This window comes from Pezoporus occidentalis, unplaced genomic scaffold, assembly GCF_034315485.1.
Source record: "Pezoporus occidentalis ecotype Australia unplaced genomic scaffold, CSIRO_AGI_Poc_V1 ctg62, whole genome shotgun sequence".
NCBI lineage: Eukaryota > Metazoa > Chordata > Aves > Psittaciformes > Psittacidae > Pezoporus > Pezoporus occidentalis.
The window spans coordinates 2,487,874-2,505,779 of NW_026915966.1; the positions used below are offsets into that span (position 1 = coordinate 2,487,874).

Genomic DNA, 17,906 nt, shown 5'->3' on the forward strand with positions numbered 1-17,906 from the left:
GGCTGTGGCTTTGTGCTGGGGAGCAGTGCCGTGTCCCTTGGGGGGACCCAGAGAACATTGAGTTTATCCTTTTCCTTCTCATTTTTACACATGCACGATTAATTCTTCTCTTATTGTCTGTGGCAATATTTATTTTACTGCTCTGGGGCAGCAGGGACTGGAGAGAGGTTTCACAAACTGAGTTTTCCCTCTGCAAACCCCTCCTCTGATCTTGCACTTCCAGCTGCCAGCTTGGTGTTAAAACAGCTTGCATCCAGGCCGAAAGTATTTGAAGGGCAGAGCAATGCCTTGCAGGAAATGGCTTAAGCTTCCTGCTCCCAAGATGGTGTGAGTGTTAAAACAGAGTGGGAGAAATATTAGACATCCTACATCCGGCACGGCAGAGGAGAGCGACCCTGGGGTGATGTGATGGAAAGCCTGGACCCCTCCAGCTGCCTGTGCCCGGCAGCTTCCTGCAGGATGAGGGGCCCTGACAGTGCCCCCCGGCCCCATCCCCTTGGCTTTGTAGGGGAAAAATGGGCAAATTGTTTCCTGCCCCACTGGGGGCTTTGCTGTGTTTTGGTTTTGTGGGAAATGTGTGTGGGGAGCTGGTCAAAGGTGGGGGCAAAATGTCAGTGGAGGGAGTTTTCAGCAGAAAATGAGAGCTGGGAAAGCACTGGGCTCGCTGCAATGTTTGCAGCCTGCTTATCTGCCACCTGCCAGTCTGAGGTGATAGGCAACAGTATGAAATAGATGTTCAGGGTTGGAGTTGGTCCCGTTTGTGTGGGGCTGGAGCGGGACCTTCTGCATCTGTCAGCGGAAACCACTTCGACTTCATTGGCTTCATCAGAGGTAACTTCATTCTTCCGGCACAGCTGATTTCCCACTTCGTGCTGGCTGAGCACCATCTACCTGGCCAGGCAGGGAATAGCAGCCGGATGGCCAAGGGCAGAGATGCGCAAGGGTAGAAGAGAAACGAGAGGCTTTGTGTGCAGGCAGCAAGGAGGGGACAGGGCAGTGGTTCTGTGGATCAGGGTGGTCCTCGCTGGAGCTCTCTGATGGGTGTCGCACCTTGAGATGTAATTCAGCTCACTGGGGATTTTTGCTCCGTTATGGAAGGCATCTCCAAACCCCAGTTTTGTTGGCTGGAGCATGGAGATTTAGATGGTTTTAATTGAAATGTTACCAGTTGGCTAAAAAATACCTGCACTGTGTGGCTGGGAGCCCGAAGTTGCAGCGTAGAAAAGTGGCAGAGCAAGCAGGGTATGGGTCAGAGCTGGTCTGAGTTTGCTCACTCTGGCTTCCTGCTAACAGTCACTGGGAAGCATATAATTGCTCATAGTGGAAATGAGACCTCTCACACCCATGCTGGGACCTGAGTCACTTTGGGAGGTGTTGTTCCAGCCCTAGGAGCAGAAGCAGAGCATGTGGGTGCCCTCTTGGGCGGGCTTACCATGAATGGAGCATTATGCAGAGCTCTGAACATCCTCCTCCCTGGCTTTCCTCCTTGACCCTTTCTTTCCCTGCGCCACTTCACATGGGAGCCTTGGCCTTTCTGCAGAGCACGGATCAGAAGGGGTAAGTCCCGTCCTCAGCAAGCAGCTCTGTACCTGGGGAGAGGGGTAACACTGATTGCTGGTGCTCAGCATGGCACGTAACCCCCTAAACCCCCAGCAGCACAGCCCTTGGCGCCAGGGATTTGGCTAGGCACACCCTGTTTGTTTTCCCAGGTTTTCCATGGGGTGCTTTTCCCGGAAAAAATCTTTGGCCAGCAACCCCGGGGGAGGGGAAGATGGGGCTGATTTCAATCTTCAAAGTAGTCACAGCCGGCTGAAAGCTGTGTTTGCAGCCCAGTAACACTTCAGCGGTGCCCTCTGCTCTTGCACAACATGCTGAGGCTGGTTTAAGCTCAGAGGGGGTGTGGGGGGTGTGTGTGTGTGATCCAGCCCTGGTCCTGGCATTGCTTCCTGCAGGCAGGGCCATAGGGGTAGGAGTGGAGGGATGGGCTGCATTAGGGCTGCTGGACCAGCAGGGCAGATGCTGTGGCTGTTTTGGGGTATAAATACATTTATTTGCCTCAGAACCATCCCCATTTGCCTACATGGCTGCAACTCTGTGCAGGGACCAGCAGTGTGGTCATACACAACAGGGAAGGGATGAAGAGGATTTGCTGTCCCAAACGGAGCTGGGTTGAAGCCCGTTGCTGCCCTGCTCACCCTGTCCTGGAGCAAAACCTCATGGATGGAGCTGGTGAAGCAGATACCCACACAGGATCCTTGGGTCCTCTGGGTGCCCTTGGGGAGGGCAGATAGGGGGGAATTAACTGGAAAAGGAAGCATTCTTCCACAGAAGTGTCCTGGAGCCCTTCAGGCATTTCAGCATCCTCAGCCTCTGCTGAGCAGCTGTGGTGTAAGTGTGGGCCCATAGGAAGGAGCAAATGCTGCTCTGTAAATTGCTGTGTGCTTGATTTATTTTTCTTCTTGTTGTTGGCTGACCCCTGGGGCCCCCTCCCAGCCCTTCCTTCTCTGTGACAGCATCCCTGCACAGGATGAGCCCTCCTTCCCACGGCTCCCACAGAGGGATGCAGAGCCCCAGGGCTGAAGCAGTGGGAGAGGCACAGGAAGGTTTGGGAAGAGGTTTGGAAACAGCTGATTGAAAGGCTCTGTGTGGGGCAGAGGGCAGACCTGTACAAAGGTCTGAAGGGGGATCAAAGCTTATGCAGACTGCTTGATATCTGAAATGAATGGGCAATTTAGGGCCGAAGGAGTGAGTTTTAGCAAGTCTCTGTGAAACGCTGTGATTCTGCCTTGCCCACATGTCTGCAGCAGGGTGGGTTGGGATGGGAGGGCAGGGATACCCATATCCATCATGCAGCCGGTAGAGTGGGGCTGTGCTGGCCCTGCCTGCGGCCCCTGAGGGCTAAACACAACACCCAGCCCTCAAAAGGGCAAAGACCAAGAGAGCTTGGCCTGGCCAAGGTGTCACAAGTTGGTACTTGGTCCTCAAACACAAAACCTGTGAGGTGGAAAGAGAAGAGACGGATATTTTCTTATGCTTTGAATGTGCATTTCTGTTTCTTGTGCTTTAGGTTTTGCCTGTTTCCTGGTCCTGGCAACCCAGAGAGCTGTTAAAGTGGTTCTTTTAAGGATGCTTTACAGAATCCCTGGGATCTGTGTGCTGGAGCTCTAGGAAGAGTGTGATGGGATGTGGCTGCTGGTCCCTGCTCACAGGGTGAAGGAGGGGTGCTGAGCTGGGGGGGTTGACTCTTCTGGTAGACACAGCAATACCTGGTCTAATCCCAGCTGGAACCAAGATGCTTTATGCATCATTTAGGTGGAGGTCTTTCCAGCAAATGAGTTGCCATGGTCATAAAAGAGCACTGGAGCATTATGTTAAGAGCTTCCCCCAGCCCTGCTCTCCAGCAAAGCTGTTCCCTGAAATTCCCTCCCCTAGCATGATGCTGATTTATAATGGGTGTTGGAGGAGCTGGAGTTGTCCACTGGCAGGACATGGCTTTCCTTGGGTAGAAGGCTTTCCCTCGGTGGGGTTGGAGGCACAGCTGGTTTCCCCATTGCTCTTCATCTAAAAATATCAGTTTGTATCACTGCCCTTGCTTGAATGATCCCAAACTCTGGATGTGGTGGTCTGTTCTTGGAGCCCTCAGTGATGCTTTTCCTTTAGGACCAAAACCATGACTGATGGTCAGTGCCCCAAGAGTGCTGCCAGTGCTGTGGGGATATGGGGGGGACCTGGGCCCCTGCTCAGTGCTCTCTCTGTTCTTGGCTACAGGAGGGTGTCAGAAACAAGTGCTGTATCCTGCAGAGCTGAAAACCTCAAAACAAGCGGGGATGTGACCTTTAAGAGAGCGAAGCCACGGCATTATCTGCAGATCGTTGCCTGGGGAGGAGGGTGGCTCTGAGTGGAGCTTGGGTTGCTATGGGGCTTTCTGCTTTTATGAGGTGATGGGGTTCAGCTTGGTGGCCAGTTTGTGCTCATGTTGAGATGAGGGTTTGAGAAGCTGATGGGGAGCCTGGCACTGGTACACCAGAGCCAGGGATGCATGTTGCTGCGGGTCAGCAGGTGCTGCCTCCCCTCCTTGTGTACTCATGGTGACCCAGTGGGACTTAAAGTCTGGAGCATCTCCTAATCACATTCTCCAGTCCTTGTGGGAAATGGAGACAAGGCTGGAGGGGAACATTTGGTGTCCTGCAGGTTTGCATCCAGGAGACTGGTGGTCTTGGTCTGTGTACACATAATGACCATAGAGTGATGGTGAGACGTGGGTGTGGGTGCTGGGAGCTTCGTTCCCCAGTTGGTGTGATCATGGTGCAGGTCTGCTCCTAAACATCTCAAATATTGGTACATATATATATATATATATATATATATATATATATATATATATACACTGAAATCTCTTGAGGAGAGTTGCAGACTAATTGGAGTTAAGTGCCTAAATTCCTTTTTGAATGTGTGTCTTGGCTCTTCTTAGCACTGCCCCATCACATGGTGCTGGCAGAGCATCAAAACCCAAGATGTGCCCTGTCATGCGGGGTGGGGTGAGGGAGGAAGGGGCTGGAAGTGGCATTATGAGTCTTTAGTGAGCCTTGGGGCCTGTCTTGATGTTGCGGTAATGCTGGAGGAATTAGCAGTAACCTCATGTTGCTGTTACTTCTGTATTCAGTAGGAAGTGTTTCTTCAAACAGCAGATTAAGATTAGGACATCTCAGCTCCAGGACTGCCACGCCACCTTTCCTATTTCTCTCTCCAGCAATTAAGCAGTTTGAATCCATCCAGCCCATCATCCAAACTCCTCCTGAAGCTACAGGATGGCCTGTGAGATCACTGAGCACTTGAATGAGGGGCTTTCTTGGCTTGGCAGAGGCTGAGCAGACCCCAGAGAGCTCCCGTGCTGGGGGGAGAGCCCGTTGCCAAGTCGTAGGAGGAATTCCCACGTTTCTGTTCCTTCCTGTTGGCTGCCAAACACTTGTCCTGTCCGCGAGAGCTTATGTATTTGGTTGGATTTAACCTTTGTTCAAAGAAGCAAGTAACAGAGATCTTTTACTTCTGGTTTCTGGGTGTAAATTCACGATTCAGCAATGGTTTCGTATGCACATCACGATTCCGTGGTGGGAAAAGCTGGAGGAGAGACAAAGTGACTTCGCTTGGGTGAAGTCCTTTATAGCAGAGCTGGAAGCCTGCAGAGCAGTTACCCTTCCTTCCTGCTCTAATGAACCCCCAAACCAAACTTTAAGTGTCAGCCAGACCTTACCATTTCGGTAGGAACACAAAGGCAGCCCCATGGGATGTGGGATTTCTCACGCCCGCAGGCACTGCAGGTCCTGCCCGGACACATGGACACAGGCATGCTCCTGCCAGCAGCGAGCCTGCCTGGCTCTAAAAGCAGGGAGCAATGGAGTTTCAGGGAAGGGGAATGCTCCTTTTTGTTGCTTCTTTTCATGCCTACAGCAGAAGGCACAGCTAGCGCTGTTTTTTTGTGCCCTGGACCCTCTTTTTATTCTCTGGTTCATCTCCTATGGTATGAGTCCAGCACCAGGGATTGCCACTAGTTGCATAACCAACAGCACCCAGTGCTGTCAAAGTGGTGCATGAGCCATGGCCTGGCCACCTCTGTGGTGTTAAGTATGAGGATGAGCTGGTTTGGGAGCCCTGAGGATGTCCCAAACTTCAGCTGCAAGCTCCCAAACCAGGCAGAGAAGAAAACAGAAAACCAGCAAGTCCTGGGACTGTGTGAATTCATTTTCTGAGGCCATCAGCACGTGTGGGATCAGTCTGGAGCCAGGAAGAAACCACACAAAGAAAAGAGGTCTCTGAAATCCCACGGTGAGGCCTTTGGGCATCACAGAGTTCTACCATGTTGAAGATGCTCCAGCAAATTCCCTCCTGATGCTATTTGTTGGTTGAGCCCCTCTGTGCTCCCAGAGCTGCAGGGACACTTTGCCAGAGCTTGGCACAGTGATGTGCTCCATGTCCTAGAGCAAGCATTGCGTTGTGCCACACAGGAGATGGCCAGGTCACCACGCTGAGTTCCACAAGCCATGAACCTGCATCCCATCACCTGGCATCCCACAGTGAGCCAGAAGTCATCCTGTTTGACGTCAGCTGTATGGCAGGGCAGTGTGTGGCCTCCACAAAGCTGGAATGACCCCATCTCCGACATGGTAGGATTTGGTTTTAATTAAATAGACACCCATGTAGGTGACCCTGAGGCACTCCTCCCATTCGGCAGCCCCATAGGGGTGGGGAGGAGCTGCTGATAGAGTAAGGCACTTGGTTGCTTTAGAGTGGGATTACAGTGATCCCCTGGGGAAGCAGTGTGGAGAGGCTGAGCCTTTTGTAAGGGTTTGCTGTTCTTCTACCAGCAATTCCTTCCTGGAGCTGAAGCTCCAGGGGAGCAGAAGAGGCAGGGGCAAAGCTGAAGTCTTTTTTTGGCTGTGAACGTGTGGAAGTCAGAGGTTTGTGACCCACTGAAGAACAGGAATTGGTAATTGCTTCCAAAATGACAAGCTGTTGACTGGAAGAAGTGCAGGCCTATGGCTTTGCAACCAGCCCAGGGTTATGACCGGTGCCACAACCCCACAGGCTTTGTTTGCATATCTGAGTAAGTCTCTGCTCTTCCATTAGCGCCTCCTCTTAGCACTCCCCGAAAATTGCCACAAAAATTCCATCTTGGTGCAATTTAGGATATGCTTCAGCCTGCCCTGAGAACATCTGCTATGGGTGCATGGGTGAGATTAATCACAGCATGAACGTGGCCAAGGTTAAACAGCAGAGCCTTCCCACCTCCCCCCTGCACATGAAGGTTGGTTCCATGTTCCAGCAATAAAATGAACCAGGCAGGCGAGGATCTGGCAGGAACAACTGCTGTGTGGGATGAAGGGCTGAAGAACACCTTTAAGTGGGCCAAGAACCCATGTAGTCCTATGACTCTTTGAAATCCCTGTGGTGTTTGAAGCTATTTTCTAGTCCTGCTCATCTTCTGAATCCATGGTTTTTCCTGCTGCGTCTGCAACTGCTCCCTCTCCCCTGGTGTTTTGAGGCAGTTTTGGGTGTAAATGCTGCTCCATGTTTCCAAGGAGGTAAACACCCCTCCCTTGCCCTGCTTCGCTGTGGAGATATCAAACTGCAAAGGGGTAGAGATGTTGTTTCTGTTGTGGAGATGGAGGGAAGGAGTTGCAGAGGCTGTTGAGAAATACTCATGAATCTGCTTGCTGGGAGGGTGCTCCTGTTTTATTGTGGTTTAGCTCCAGGACGTGGCTTTCTTTAATGTTGGGGACTGGCACAGGGAGTGTTTTTACTCCTCTTTTCCTTGGGTGACCACAGCGGGCAAACCCCCATCAGCACCATGCTCTTTACATCGCCCCTAAAGGAGAGCCCCAAGTTCCTCAGTTTGTGGCTGAGTTTCTTAAAGCAAGCAACAGAACCAAAAGACACAGAAAATAACCAAAGCTCTGTCTGCAGTGCTGTTGGCTCCTTAACCACCGAGGCTGCCCTGCTTCCAAGAGAGGCAGCCCCAGCTCTGCTGCATGGGAGGGAGGGATGGGGGACGGATAACTCTTGTGTGATGCCTTTGATGTTGGAAGCTTTTACCCGCGTTACCACGGGAGAAACTCAAGTGCTTTTCATGTCTGGTGGTGCGGGAGGCAGGGAGCCAGCAGGGATTTGCTTTGTGAGACCTTTACAAAGGGAATTGAGCAGAACTTTGCAGAAGTTGGGGGACACTTGCTGGGGTGGCACCTGAAGTAGGTGCTGAAGCATCCTTGCCTCTTGCAGGCACCGGCCAGCACCTGTGGTCCTCCTCATAGTCCTTGGCTGAGTAAGTCTGAGCACTCCCCAGCCTTGGGGAACAAAAAGTTGTGCTGAGGTCTCCATGGCCAGACCAGAGGGGAGTTGTGGAGCGGGCAGGCTGGAGCCCTGGCTGTGCAGTGAGTGCAAGGGAAGTTGAAGGGTAACAGAGATAAAAAAGAGCCGTGGCTCAGCAAGGGGGAAAATACCAGGGGCATGATGCAGGCATCCACGCAGGGGAATGCTTTGTCAGGGCCTGTGCTGCGGGAGGAGGCAGAGCCCGCAGTGCTGCCCGCTCAGGCTCGCCTGGGATGGGGATGTGCTGGGCTGTGTCTTAGGCAAGGAGTGGGAGAGGGGGGGTCACAGTGCTGGGTCCTGGGCGTGAAAAGGAGTGGCAGCAACCCCGATGTGACCCCGGCAATGGGAGATCCCTGGGGTGAGCTTGGACCCCATTGCAGGCAGGCTGCCCTCACCCAGCTCCCGCAGCAAGAAGGGACCCTGGTTGCTGGGGATGCCAGGTAAGGGTGCGAGTGCTGCCTGTGGAAGGGCCATGCTGAGTCTGGGAGCCCTGTCCCAGCCGGGGGGGGGTTGGTTGTGCTTGTCTACATCTGTACAGGTTCTGGGGAGGGGCTCCTGCAGCCTCTCCTGCCTGGCAGCATGGGGCTCTATCAGCTTCGCTGGCTGCAGTGGAGGTGCTCTGGTGTTACTTCCCCTGGAAAACACGTTTCTGTGGCATTGTGGGGAGCATGTCTGCTAATGTAAAGGAGATCTGACACCTTGTTTTCTGCTCTGGGAGTTGGTTGTGAACTGATAACTGATGGGGAAGGTACTGCCTGGTGTTTGGTGGCCCCTTGTCCTGGTGAGCAATGGGGAAAACCCATCTCCTGAGCATCCCTGTGAGCACTGGTGTGTGGTGCGGGGCACCGGGCCAAGGATGCAGCAGGGAATTTCTCCTCTCCCTGGCCCTTTTCTGAAGGTCTCAGTGCTCATGTGGAAAGTGCTCCCCAAAAGCAGCCTCCTGTTCTGCCCTCCTCTCCCCCACCCAGCCCCAGTGCACACACAGCAACCCCAAAGCTGAGCTCACCCTGCGCATGCAGCAACCCCAGACCTGAGCTACACCCTATGCCCAGGTAATGCATCTGCATGCAGAGGGGATGTGCTGTGGGTGTGCTGGAGGCACCCGGAGCCCTGGGGACACCCTGCATCCCCCAAAAGAAGGCAGGTGATGAGGGATGAAGGCAGGTGATGAGGGATGAAGGCAGCTGCCTGCCAGGGGCGATCTGAGTGAGATGTCCGGGCTTTGGGCTCTTGCCCCCGGGACCCCCAGCCCCGCACCGTGGGGCGAGGTCCGGCCGCTTGCGACCCAGCGGGTCCCCAACGCTTGGGGCAGCCCCCCAGGCGCCTCCCCCCGCCTTAAGAGCATCTCCCGCTTCTTTCCTCTTTAATTGGCTCTTTTGAACCAGCCGCCTCCAACCCCTCCCTCCGCCCGCAGCCTCCGGACCCGGCTCCGCGCTGGAGCCGCGGTCGCCGGGTGAGTGCGGGGGGCCCGGACGGGGCTGGGGCCGGCAGCCGGGTCCCGCCGCGCTCTGTGGGTGCGGGTGGACTCCGGTTCCGTTCCTTCTCTATGCGTTATGTTTTTCTATTTAGTGTGGAGAAGAGAAGGCTCGGGGGGGACCTGATCGCTCCCTGCAGCCGCCTGACAGGAGGATGGGGCGAGGTGGGGCCGGGCTCTTCTCCCAAGTGACAAGCGATAGGGCAAGAGGAAACGGCCTCAAGCTGTGCCACGGGAGGTTTAGACGGGATATTTTACACTGCTATTAGAGATGTTCTGGCTGGCGGTCCTGGCTCCCTGGTGCTGATGACTGTTGGTTACTCTGACTGAACACCCCTGCGAGATAGGAGGGCCTGGGCAGGGTGATGGGAGATTTGCATGTGCAGGCATCGCACGATTGAGCTTTGGTTTTGAGATGACTGATGGCTAAAGCACCATCCTGTAACGAAAAAGCAAGGGTTGCAATGATATGTGAACATCTGAGCACCGCTGCCCCATCCGGGTGTGATTCCAGACTGCAGGATACAGCATCCAACAGGAGTGCAGCCATCCAGGGTGTGTACCTTGCTTGCAGCCCTACTGTAAGGGTGTCCTGAATACAGATAAGGACATGTTAGGATAGAAAAGATGTGTGGAGCACATGGAGGACTGTGATAGCCCTGGGAGTTGTGACCATGTAGTTGCAGTCCATGATTTTCCATGTTGAGAGCAAAATAACCTGTGTGGCTGTGGGGCTCATGGGTGGCTCGGTTGTGGTGTACTGAATGTGTTTGACATCACAGCCATTAAGCACATGTGTTCTCACCAGTATATGCTAGCCATAGCTCGAGGTATGTAGATGTGGCGTTTAGTGGCTTGGTGGCTCATAACCCAGCAGCAGCAGTTCCTGGACACCTCTCCATGGGGAATCCAGACTTCCCCTCTCTGAGCACAGTGGAATTTTTATAGCCTTTGGTTTTAAATGCTGTGAGTTCTGCATGGCTGTGGCACCACATCCAGCCCTGTCAAAGCTGCACTGGCTGCCCAGAGAAGCTGTGGCTGCCCCATCCCTGGCAGTGTCCAAGGCCAGGTTGGACACAGGGGCTTGGAGCAAGCTGCTCTAGTGGAAGGGGTCCCTGCCCGTGGCAGGGGTTGGGGCTGGAGGAGCTTTAAGGTCCCTTCCAAACCCAAACCATTCTATAATTCTATGATAAGTTTCTATGTTGATCCTTGAGTAACGTGTCTGAGCTTTGCTCCTCTATGTGAGGAAGGCTGGGCTGGGAAAGGGGAGGACAGCTCTCCTGGGGGTTGTGACCTTATGTCTGAACATAACTTTATTTCAGTTACCTCTGAAATTTGGTAGGTGCTTTGTGGAGAAGTAACACACACTGGACAGAAAAGGTCAATCTCGCAAATACAGCTCAGTGGCATCCTAGGAGTCCCTGTCCAAAAATCCCACACGGCATTTCAAGGTACCAGGAGGGTGTGGGGCCAGAGAGGTGGGAAGGAGTGGTGGCAGACCCCATTTGCTGCAGAGGTGTAGCTGCCAGGGCTGCACTATAACACAGGGAGCGACGCAGCACAATGGGATGTGTGCCTGGGTGTTGGCTGGGAGATGAAGGCAGGGACAGTTCATCCTCATCCACGGTGGGTGTGAGACCATCTGCTTCCCAGCAGCATCCAAGGCTTTGTTCCCTGGGCTCCCCATCCTTGTGGGAAAGAATCAGCTCTGCCATTCAACCCCTAAAACTCTCCGGCTCATGCTGGCTCACCCTCATCACCCCGAGATGTGGTCCCCACGATACTGGGCAGTGTTGTGATGCTCATGGGTCCCTCCCCATGTGTCCTCGTTGCCATCAGTGATTGCTATGGTGCGTGCAGCTGAGCATCACCTGTGGGGAATCTGGCAGTGGTCCTTTGTCCTGTCCCTGATGAATCCCAGGAGAACTAGTGCCAAGGTCTGGCCACTATGGGGGTGCTTTAGGGCCACCAAACCCAGGATAACTCTTGCTACAGATGCAAAACCTGCTGGCGGGCCTGGTCAAATGGGGCTTTAAAAGACAAATTTTCTTTGGGAATTGGATTAAGGCCCCTTTTTCTGCGCTGGGTGGATGCGGGTAACATGAAGTCTCTCTTTGTCCTGCACTGTATTTCTGGCCCAGCTGCAGTGGGTTAACCCTTTCTCATCCCACACAATCCTGATGATGAATGGCCCTTTGCTAAGCAACGGGGACCTTTTCCCAGGGCTGCTGTGGGTGGAAGCAGGGACACTTGGACTGTGTCCTCCTCATGTGCAGCTGGGGGGCTGAGTGGCAAAGCTGTGATGCCTGGGTAGGGGACCATGGTGACATGTATGTGAGAAAGGACCTGCTCTAGTGCTGCTTTATGCTGCCTTTCCTTGGCATTTTAATCTGCCTTTATTCCCCCAGATAAACTGGTGGAAAGGGAGATGTGCCCCAGTCCTGCACTGGGAGCAGAGCCCTCTTGGTGCTGGGGTAGCCGCAGACTGCCTGGATGGCACAGAGGGACATGGGAGGGGACAAAAGCCACAATGAACACAGAGCCTGGGCCAGCTGGCCAGAGCAGAGAGGTGCTTGTGTGCTGCTCAGAGAGCAATTGGCATGGCAGTTGTGCTCCCTGGGGTGCTGATGCCCAGTCAGGCCCTGGCACTGTGCTGGAGGCAGGAGCATCCTTTTGTCAGGAGAAGACTCAATTCCCAGCCAGCAGCAGAGCCATGGTGAGCAGAAAGCGCCCAGACGGCTCCAAGGAAGCCCTTGGCTCCCTTGCCCAGGGCCTGAGGAGGCAGCTTGGTTTGGTCTTGGCTCAAATCTGCTGTGTCTGAGCAGAAATGAAGGTGACTGCATGGCTGCGCCTTGGGAAGTGGTGGCTCTCAGCATCTCATGCCACACACCCGAGGCTTGGGTCCATTTCACCTTTTTTCCTCCGCTGTGCCGCATTGCTGCATCACCTTGGATTCACCCCCATTGCTCTCAGCATGTGAGGTAAATAAGCATGGCTTATGTATTTATGCAAAAGCCAAATGGCAACAGGGACCATCCCTGCTGGGGCTGGCTCCCTGCAGCACGGATTCTGTGCTGTTATCAGGGCAGCCTCTGATAAGAGCAGAGGAGGGATTTCCCCACAAGAGGTCCTGGACCATGTCAAACAGCACCAGGAGGGGCTCTGCAGACCTCTGGCAGCAGCGGGCTTGCACACCACAGGTCTGGATTCTCCCTGTGCCCCTCTGCTTGGCCCAGTGTTAGGACGTGATCACCCCAAGGCTGTTGGAGAAGCGCAGCCATCTCCCAGATCTAACCCAGGAGCAGATGGGGACTGAGCAGGACTCGCAGTGCTGGGAGCTGCAGGAAAGCAACGCGTTTCCCTCTCCCCCGTCCTCCTCCTCTCCCCCCTTCTCCTGACCTTTTCCCATCAAAACACAAAGCACTATTATTCGTGGAAAAGCACCTCCATCAGCGAGGACAGCTGGCCTGCAAGCAGCTTGCTGGGGATGGGTTGCTATTAATTAAGCTGCAGGAGACAGCCCAGCAGCTCAGCAGCTTGAATGGAGTTTTCCTTCTTTTCAAGGTTAGGGTGCCCTGAATTCTTTCTTCTTTACCTCCAAAGAGAATTTATAGGTTTAAAAGAAGCAGCACACAAAGGGTGGATAAAGGCCCTTTATGTGCAGCTTGCACAGAAGCACTGCTGGCGATGAGGGTGCAGAAGGTCTGCAGGGATCCTTAGGACACCCCAGCACTCACTTTGAGCTTGGTTTGTACCAGGTGGATGCTGTGACCCCAAGGGATGTCACTGCCTGGGCAGCGCTGCAGCATCTCCTTGCCATTGCCTGGGCATCTCCTCATCTAGAAAGGAGATCCCACTTTGGGGTAAAATAGAGCTCAAGCTAGTACAGTGAGTTTGCTTGAGCTGTGGGGTGAGCCAGGCAGACTGAGTTCCCACTCTATAGCATTCCCCCTTGCAAAGGTGATTTCTTTTCACCAAACTCATCCTCCACCCCTGCTGCTGAGTCCGCTTTGACCATGCTGCAGGTGCTATGAGAAACAGGCAACAGTGGAGGATGCTGGACCCCTGTGAGGTGCCCTTTGCTGTGTGGGACCCACAGATCTGCGTGTCCCCCTTTTCTCCAAAGGGCAGGATATTGGGGTTTGGTGGAGCTGGGCTCTGGGATGCTTGTCTAGTGGTGTACAGAGGATTTTGCTTTACCCTTTCGGGAGGTATTTGTCCTTTGTGATAGTCTGGCTGGGGGTGTCTGGGGAGCAGATCATACCCTTGAAGAGAAGGGATGGGGATTGCTCCTAAAGGAAAGGCAGGAAAGTGCATTTCCTCTTGCAGGGCTGAGCTGTGCCATCTGCAGAGCTGTCCTGGACCCTCCCGAGCAGCAGTGCTCTGGTCACCAGTCCCTGCTGAGCCAAACCTGTGCTCAGACCTGCAGTGGGGAGAGTTGCCTGGAAGCTGCTGAGTGTGCTTTGTGTCTGTCTGAACTGTCATGTCAGTAGCAAAAATGATACCCCCTGGAAGGGGGAAGGATGCTTGAAGGAATGTATTTTGCTTGCTTTCTCCAAATATTTGTGACCCCAGAGTGGTTTTGTAGCAAAGCCCATTCCCTTCTGGAAAATGATGGATTGCTCAGGCATGGTGAGGAGCCTCCTGCCTTCCTTGCTCAAGTGAGCAGACGCTGCAGCTCCTCTGCAGAAGAAATGTTGCCGAGGAAGGGAGGCTGCTGCAGGGGCACTGCTGGGATGTGACACCGGGAAGCAAGGCATGGCCTCCCTGGGGAGCGGGATGTGGTGCTGGGAAGCAAGGCATGGCCTCCCTGGGGAGTGGGATGTGGTGCTGGGAAGCAAGGCATGGCCTCCCTGGGGAGTGGGATGTGATGCTGGGAAGAAGGCATGGCCTCCCTGGGGTGACTAATGCCAAGGACACAGTGCTAGCTGTGTGTGCTGGCTGATGGCAGCATGTGGAATTATTGCTTCCTTCCTTCCCTCCTGGAAAATGGGAGTGGGCTGAAGGTGTCTGGCTGGAGAAGCCCTTGGTTTTCAGTGTGGTGGGAGCAGGAACATTCCTTGGTGCCATGTGTAACATTGGTTCAATGAAACAACCATGATTCAGTGATGCTGGCAGGTTTGGTTGCCAGCTCCTGGCCAAGGCCCTGAGGGGTTGATGATGGTTGCTCCCTGTGCTGCCTCAGGATGTCCCTGCTCTGTGTGATGGAGCCTGCAGGGCCCTGAGATGCTCCTGGCAGCACCTGCATCCCATGGTACCTGCTGCTCCACTGCTGTCTCTGTCTAGGGAGACTTAAGCCACCAACTAACATCTTTTATGAAGGAACTGATGTGATACCTGCAGAGATCTCAATGCCAAAAGCCAGGTAGCTTGAAAGAAAGTAACAGCATCAGCTATAGACATGGGAATCCAGTACAGAAGGGAGGAAATACTGTTTTGTAGGTCTTACAATTACAGACCTTCTGGAGAGTTATCCTGCGTGTCCGGAAGGGACCATGGCAGCTGCCTGCCGGAGTGCTTCCCAGGCAGTAACACCTGCAGACCTGCAGCCAGGCTCTTAGGGAAGTGTTGGGGTTCATTTTAGATGTTCCTGGTGGTACGGGATGCTTTCTGCTCCTGCTGGAAGTGATGGTGTCTCTTGCAGTGTGTAAAACATTACATTTTGGTCTTGTGGTCTGCAAGCCCATGACCTTTTCTTAATCATGCTGCTTTCCACTGAGCTTTATGCTTTACCAAGGTCTGTGGATGTGCTTTTCATTCTGCTATTGATCAGAGATTATAAATATAGCTGCCTGGATTTCCAGCTATCCATCGAAGTCACTGGGGACTTGCAGGTGGTCAGCACTGCTGTGCTACTCAAACCATCAAATGATTTACTAAGCCCTAACGGTGCACTTATAACTGGGGACTGCTGCAGTGCAGTACAAATTGGAAATGTCCTTTCAGCATTCCTGTGGAGGTGACAGGAGGTCCTGAGGATGTCCTTAGAGGGGGGCAGATCAGGGTGAAACATGTTCAGGACCAGGCTGAATAGTGCTTGGAGCAACCTGGTCCAGTGGAATGTGTCCCTGCCCGTGGCAGGGGGTTGGAACCAGATGAGCTTTAAAGTCCTTTCCAACCCAAACCAGCCTGGGATATGGTTCTTTGTTGGCACCTTCTCCAATGAGCCCTACCAGCCCTGCAATAGCACCCTGCGCAGTGTGGCTGTGACATGGGGACCTGCATAAGGCAGGCAGGAACCTTCCTTGTTTTGGATTAGTTGCAAGATTAAGAGCTGGATCTGTAGTTAGTTCAAAACCTTTAGTAGAATTGCAACAGCAAGAGGGCCTTGCTGGAATTGCTCTAAAACTCTGATTATCAAGAGAAGAAAAATGACTTTGGGATTTTAAAGCTCTGAGTAGGGGATGTGGATCCAGCTCTTGGCTCTGTTGTAAGTTTTCTGCATGACCCTGGGAGAGTAACTTTATCCTTCTCCTGTTCATCTGCACCATAGGGGTAAGGCTGCTTCCCTCCTCTGGTAGGTCCTGCCTGTTTGCAGAGTGAGCTCTTGCAGCCAGGAGCAAGCAGTGGGAGAACAAGTATGGCAGGGCCCTGCTCCCCATGCAGGAATAGAGATGCTCCTGGAGTAACAAATCTCTGAAGTGGCTCCTTGTCACTCTGTGAGTGCCTCCTCTACACAAACAGCCCCAAAGCCACCCAGGAGCCTTCATAAGGACAGCACAGTTACCAAAGCCTAACGTATTTATTTGCTTTGAGGCCAAGGATGGCATTTTCTTGTCCTGAGCTGCTTGCTCCCCTGTCTTGGGTTGTTTCTGAGAAGGATGAGATATGTCTGCCCATGGCAGGGGGCTTGGAACTAGATGATCTTAAGGTCCTTTCCAACCCTAACTATTCTATGATTCTATGAGTTGAAACAAAATATTTTCTATGGATTAATCTGAAAAACAACTTGTACAGTGTGAGCTCTGTCCTGCTCCTCCTGCAGAGCTTCAGTGACCAAGGGGAACTTTCCTATAGTTGGTTGGTTTTGTTCCCCCCCCCCCCCCCCAGGTAAGACCAACATCACATGGTTTCAATGGGAAAAAGTACCACAGAGGAGCTAGTTCATGTGGCTGAGCATCCTGGGTTCACACAGGCCTTGGCATGGGCATGTGAACCCCATGCTGGATGCTTAACACCTGCACAGCACTACAGATGTGGTTAATGTGAGGGCAGGGATGTGAAGAGTGAATCACATCTGCAAAGCCCACGTGCACCTGAGATGCCCCGAGGAAGCACAGCATCTGAGTGAGCACAGCAGAGCTTTGCTGAGCTGCCTTCCCCCTCTGCTCCTGCCTTTCTCCAGCTAATGCAAGGCTGGAGGGACTTGCAAACAGACCCAGCTGCTCCTCGGGCAAGCCCAGTTTGGCATCTAGCATTGGATTTTCCTGGAGATTAAGGAGATTAAAACACTAATGCCCACTGATAGGGGTTAAAGTTTAAAGCTTTATTAAATCATAAAAAGTGGTGTAATCCAGCAGAAGGCTACATACAGCTGCAGCGTAAGCAGATTGAGGTTGGGTTTCCTGCCTGGGTGCTGGGGTGGAGGTTTCTCAGAGCTGTTGCTGCTGGTGGTTGGAAAGGGGGAAGGGAGGTGACAACCACGAGAGAGACACGAGTTACAAACAGGGCAGGGTGTGATGCTGTTGGCTGGGCAGCAGGGTTTGAGTCTGGAGAAGTAGTTTGACAATGGTCAGTGATGCTGATAACAGGTCAAAGGGGATGGACAAGTACCAGCCCCTGACTTAGGGGCTGTGCATGGGAAATTGAGTCTTCTGGGTATCGAGGACTGCAAATGTGCAAATCTGGCTTAGCCCTTTTGTTGCCTGTAGGCCTTTGTCTGGGAAAGCAGGTCTGAGAACTGCAGGGAGCTGGGGGAAAAATCCTCCCAAGATCACAGGGTAGGTCAAAGTGACACACCAGAACCAGGGGTCCCAAAGAGCCAGGCTGGCTTTGCAGGGTGGCAGTGAAGGGAGAGAGAGCCCCTTCTGTTCCTGGCCCTGCTGTATGGAACCGGGGGGGCTTCAACGCCCACCAGGTCAGGCCAGCACCTCACACACTGGTGATGGGAGCAGGGCCAGGAGGTGCAATCAGCTCCCTGCCCTATGCACCTCGCTGCTGCCCTTTCCACTGGTGGGAGATGTGGTGGTGGTGAGGCTCTGGTAATCAAGATACAAGGCAGGAAGAGCTTGTGGAGACAGATAATATCTTCATTCAGCTTAACGGTCATGATTTTAAGGAGCAGCGAGGCTGGCGTGTGTAGGCTGCTGTCTCCAGATGTGGCCCAGGGGTCTTCAAACAGCTGCGGAGCAAAGGGAGCCCAAGGTCAGCGGCGTTAACACCCACCGGCGCCTGGTGTCGATCCCTGCTGCCGGAGTTCCAGGACACTGGGCAGCAAAAGGCGAGTTTCATCCCGGAGCACCGAGTGCCAGCAGGGCTGTGCTCAGCGCTGGGGACCTGCTCTTGCCCCTTGGGCTGCTCGGCATGGGACAGACTTGGTCCCAGCCTCGCTTTTCCCGATGGAAGTCCC

The 17,906-nt window shown here is 53.5% G+C and overlaps 1 protein-coding gene across 5 annotated transcripts in view; it reads left to right on the forward strand.

The window, feature by feature from the left end:
* SEPTIN9 (septin 9) overlaps window positions 1-17,906 on the forward strand; it is a 133,080-nt gene that overhangs the window by 88,917 nt on the left and 26,257 nt on the right. The window contains exon 1 of one of the 5 annotated variants that reach the window (XM_062639762.1): window positions 8,231-8,303. The exons of the other annotated variants lie outside the window; for them this stretch is intronic. Coding sequence (XP_062495746.1) covers window positions 8,297-8,303 — 7 coding nt within the window. The 5' untranslated portion in view covers window positions 8,231-8,296. Of the gene's footprint in view, window positions 1-8,230; window positions 8,304-17,906 lie in introns of those variants that run through there. 5 annotated transcript variants of the gene reach the window in all.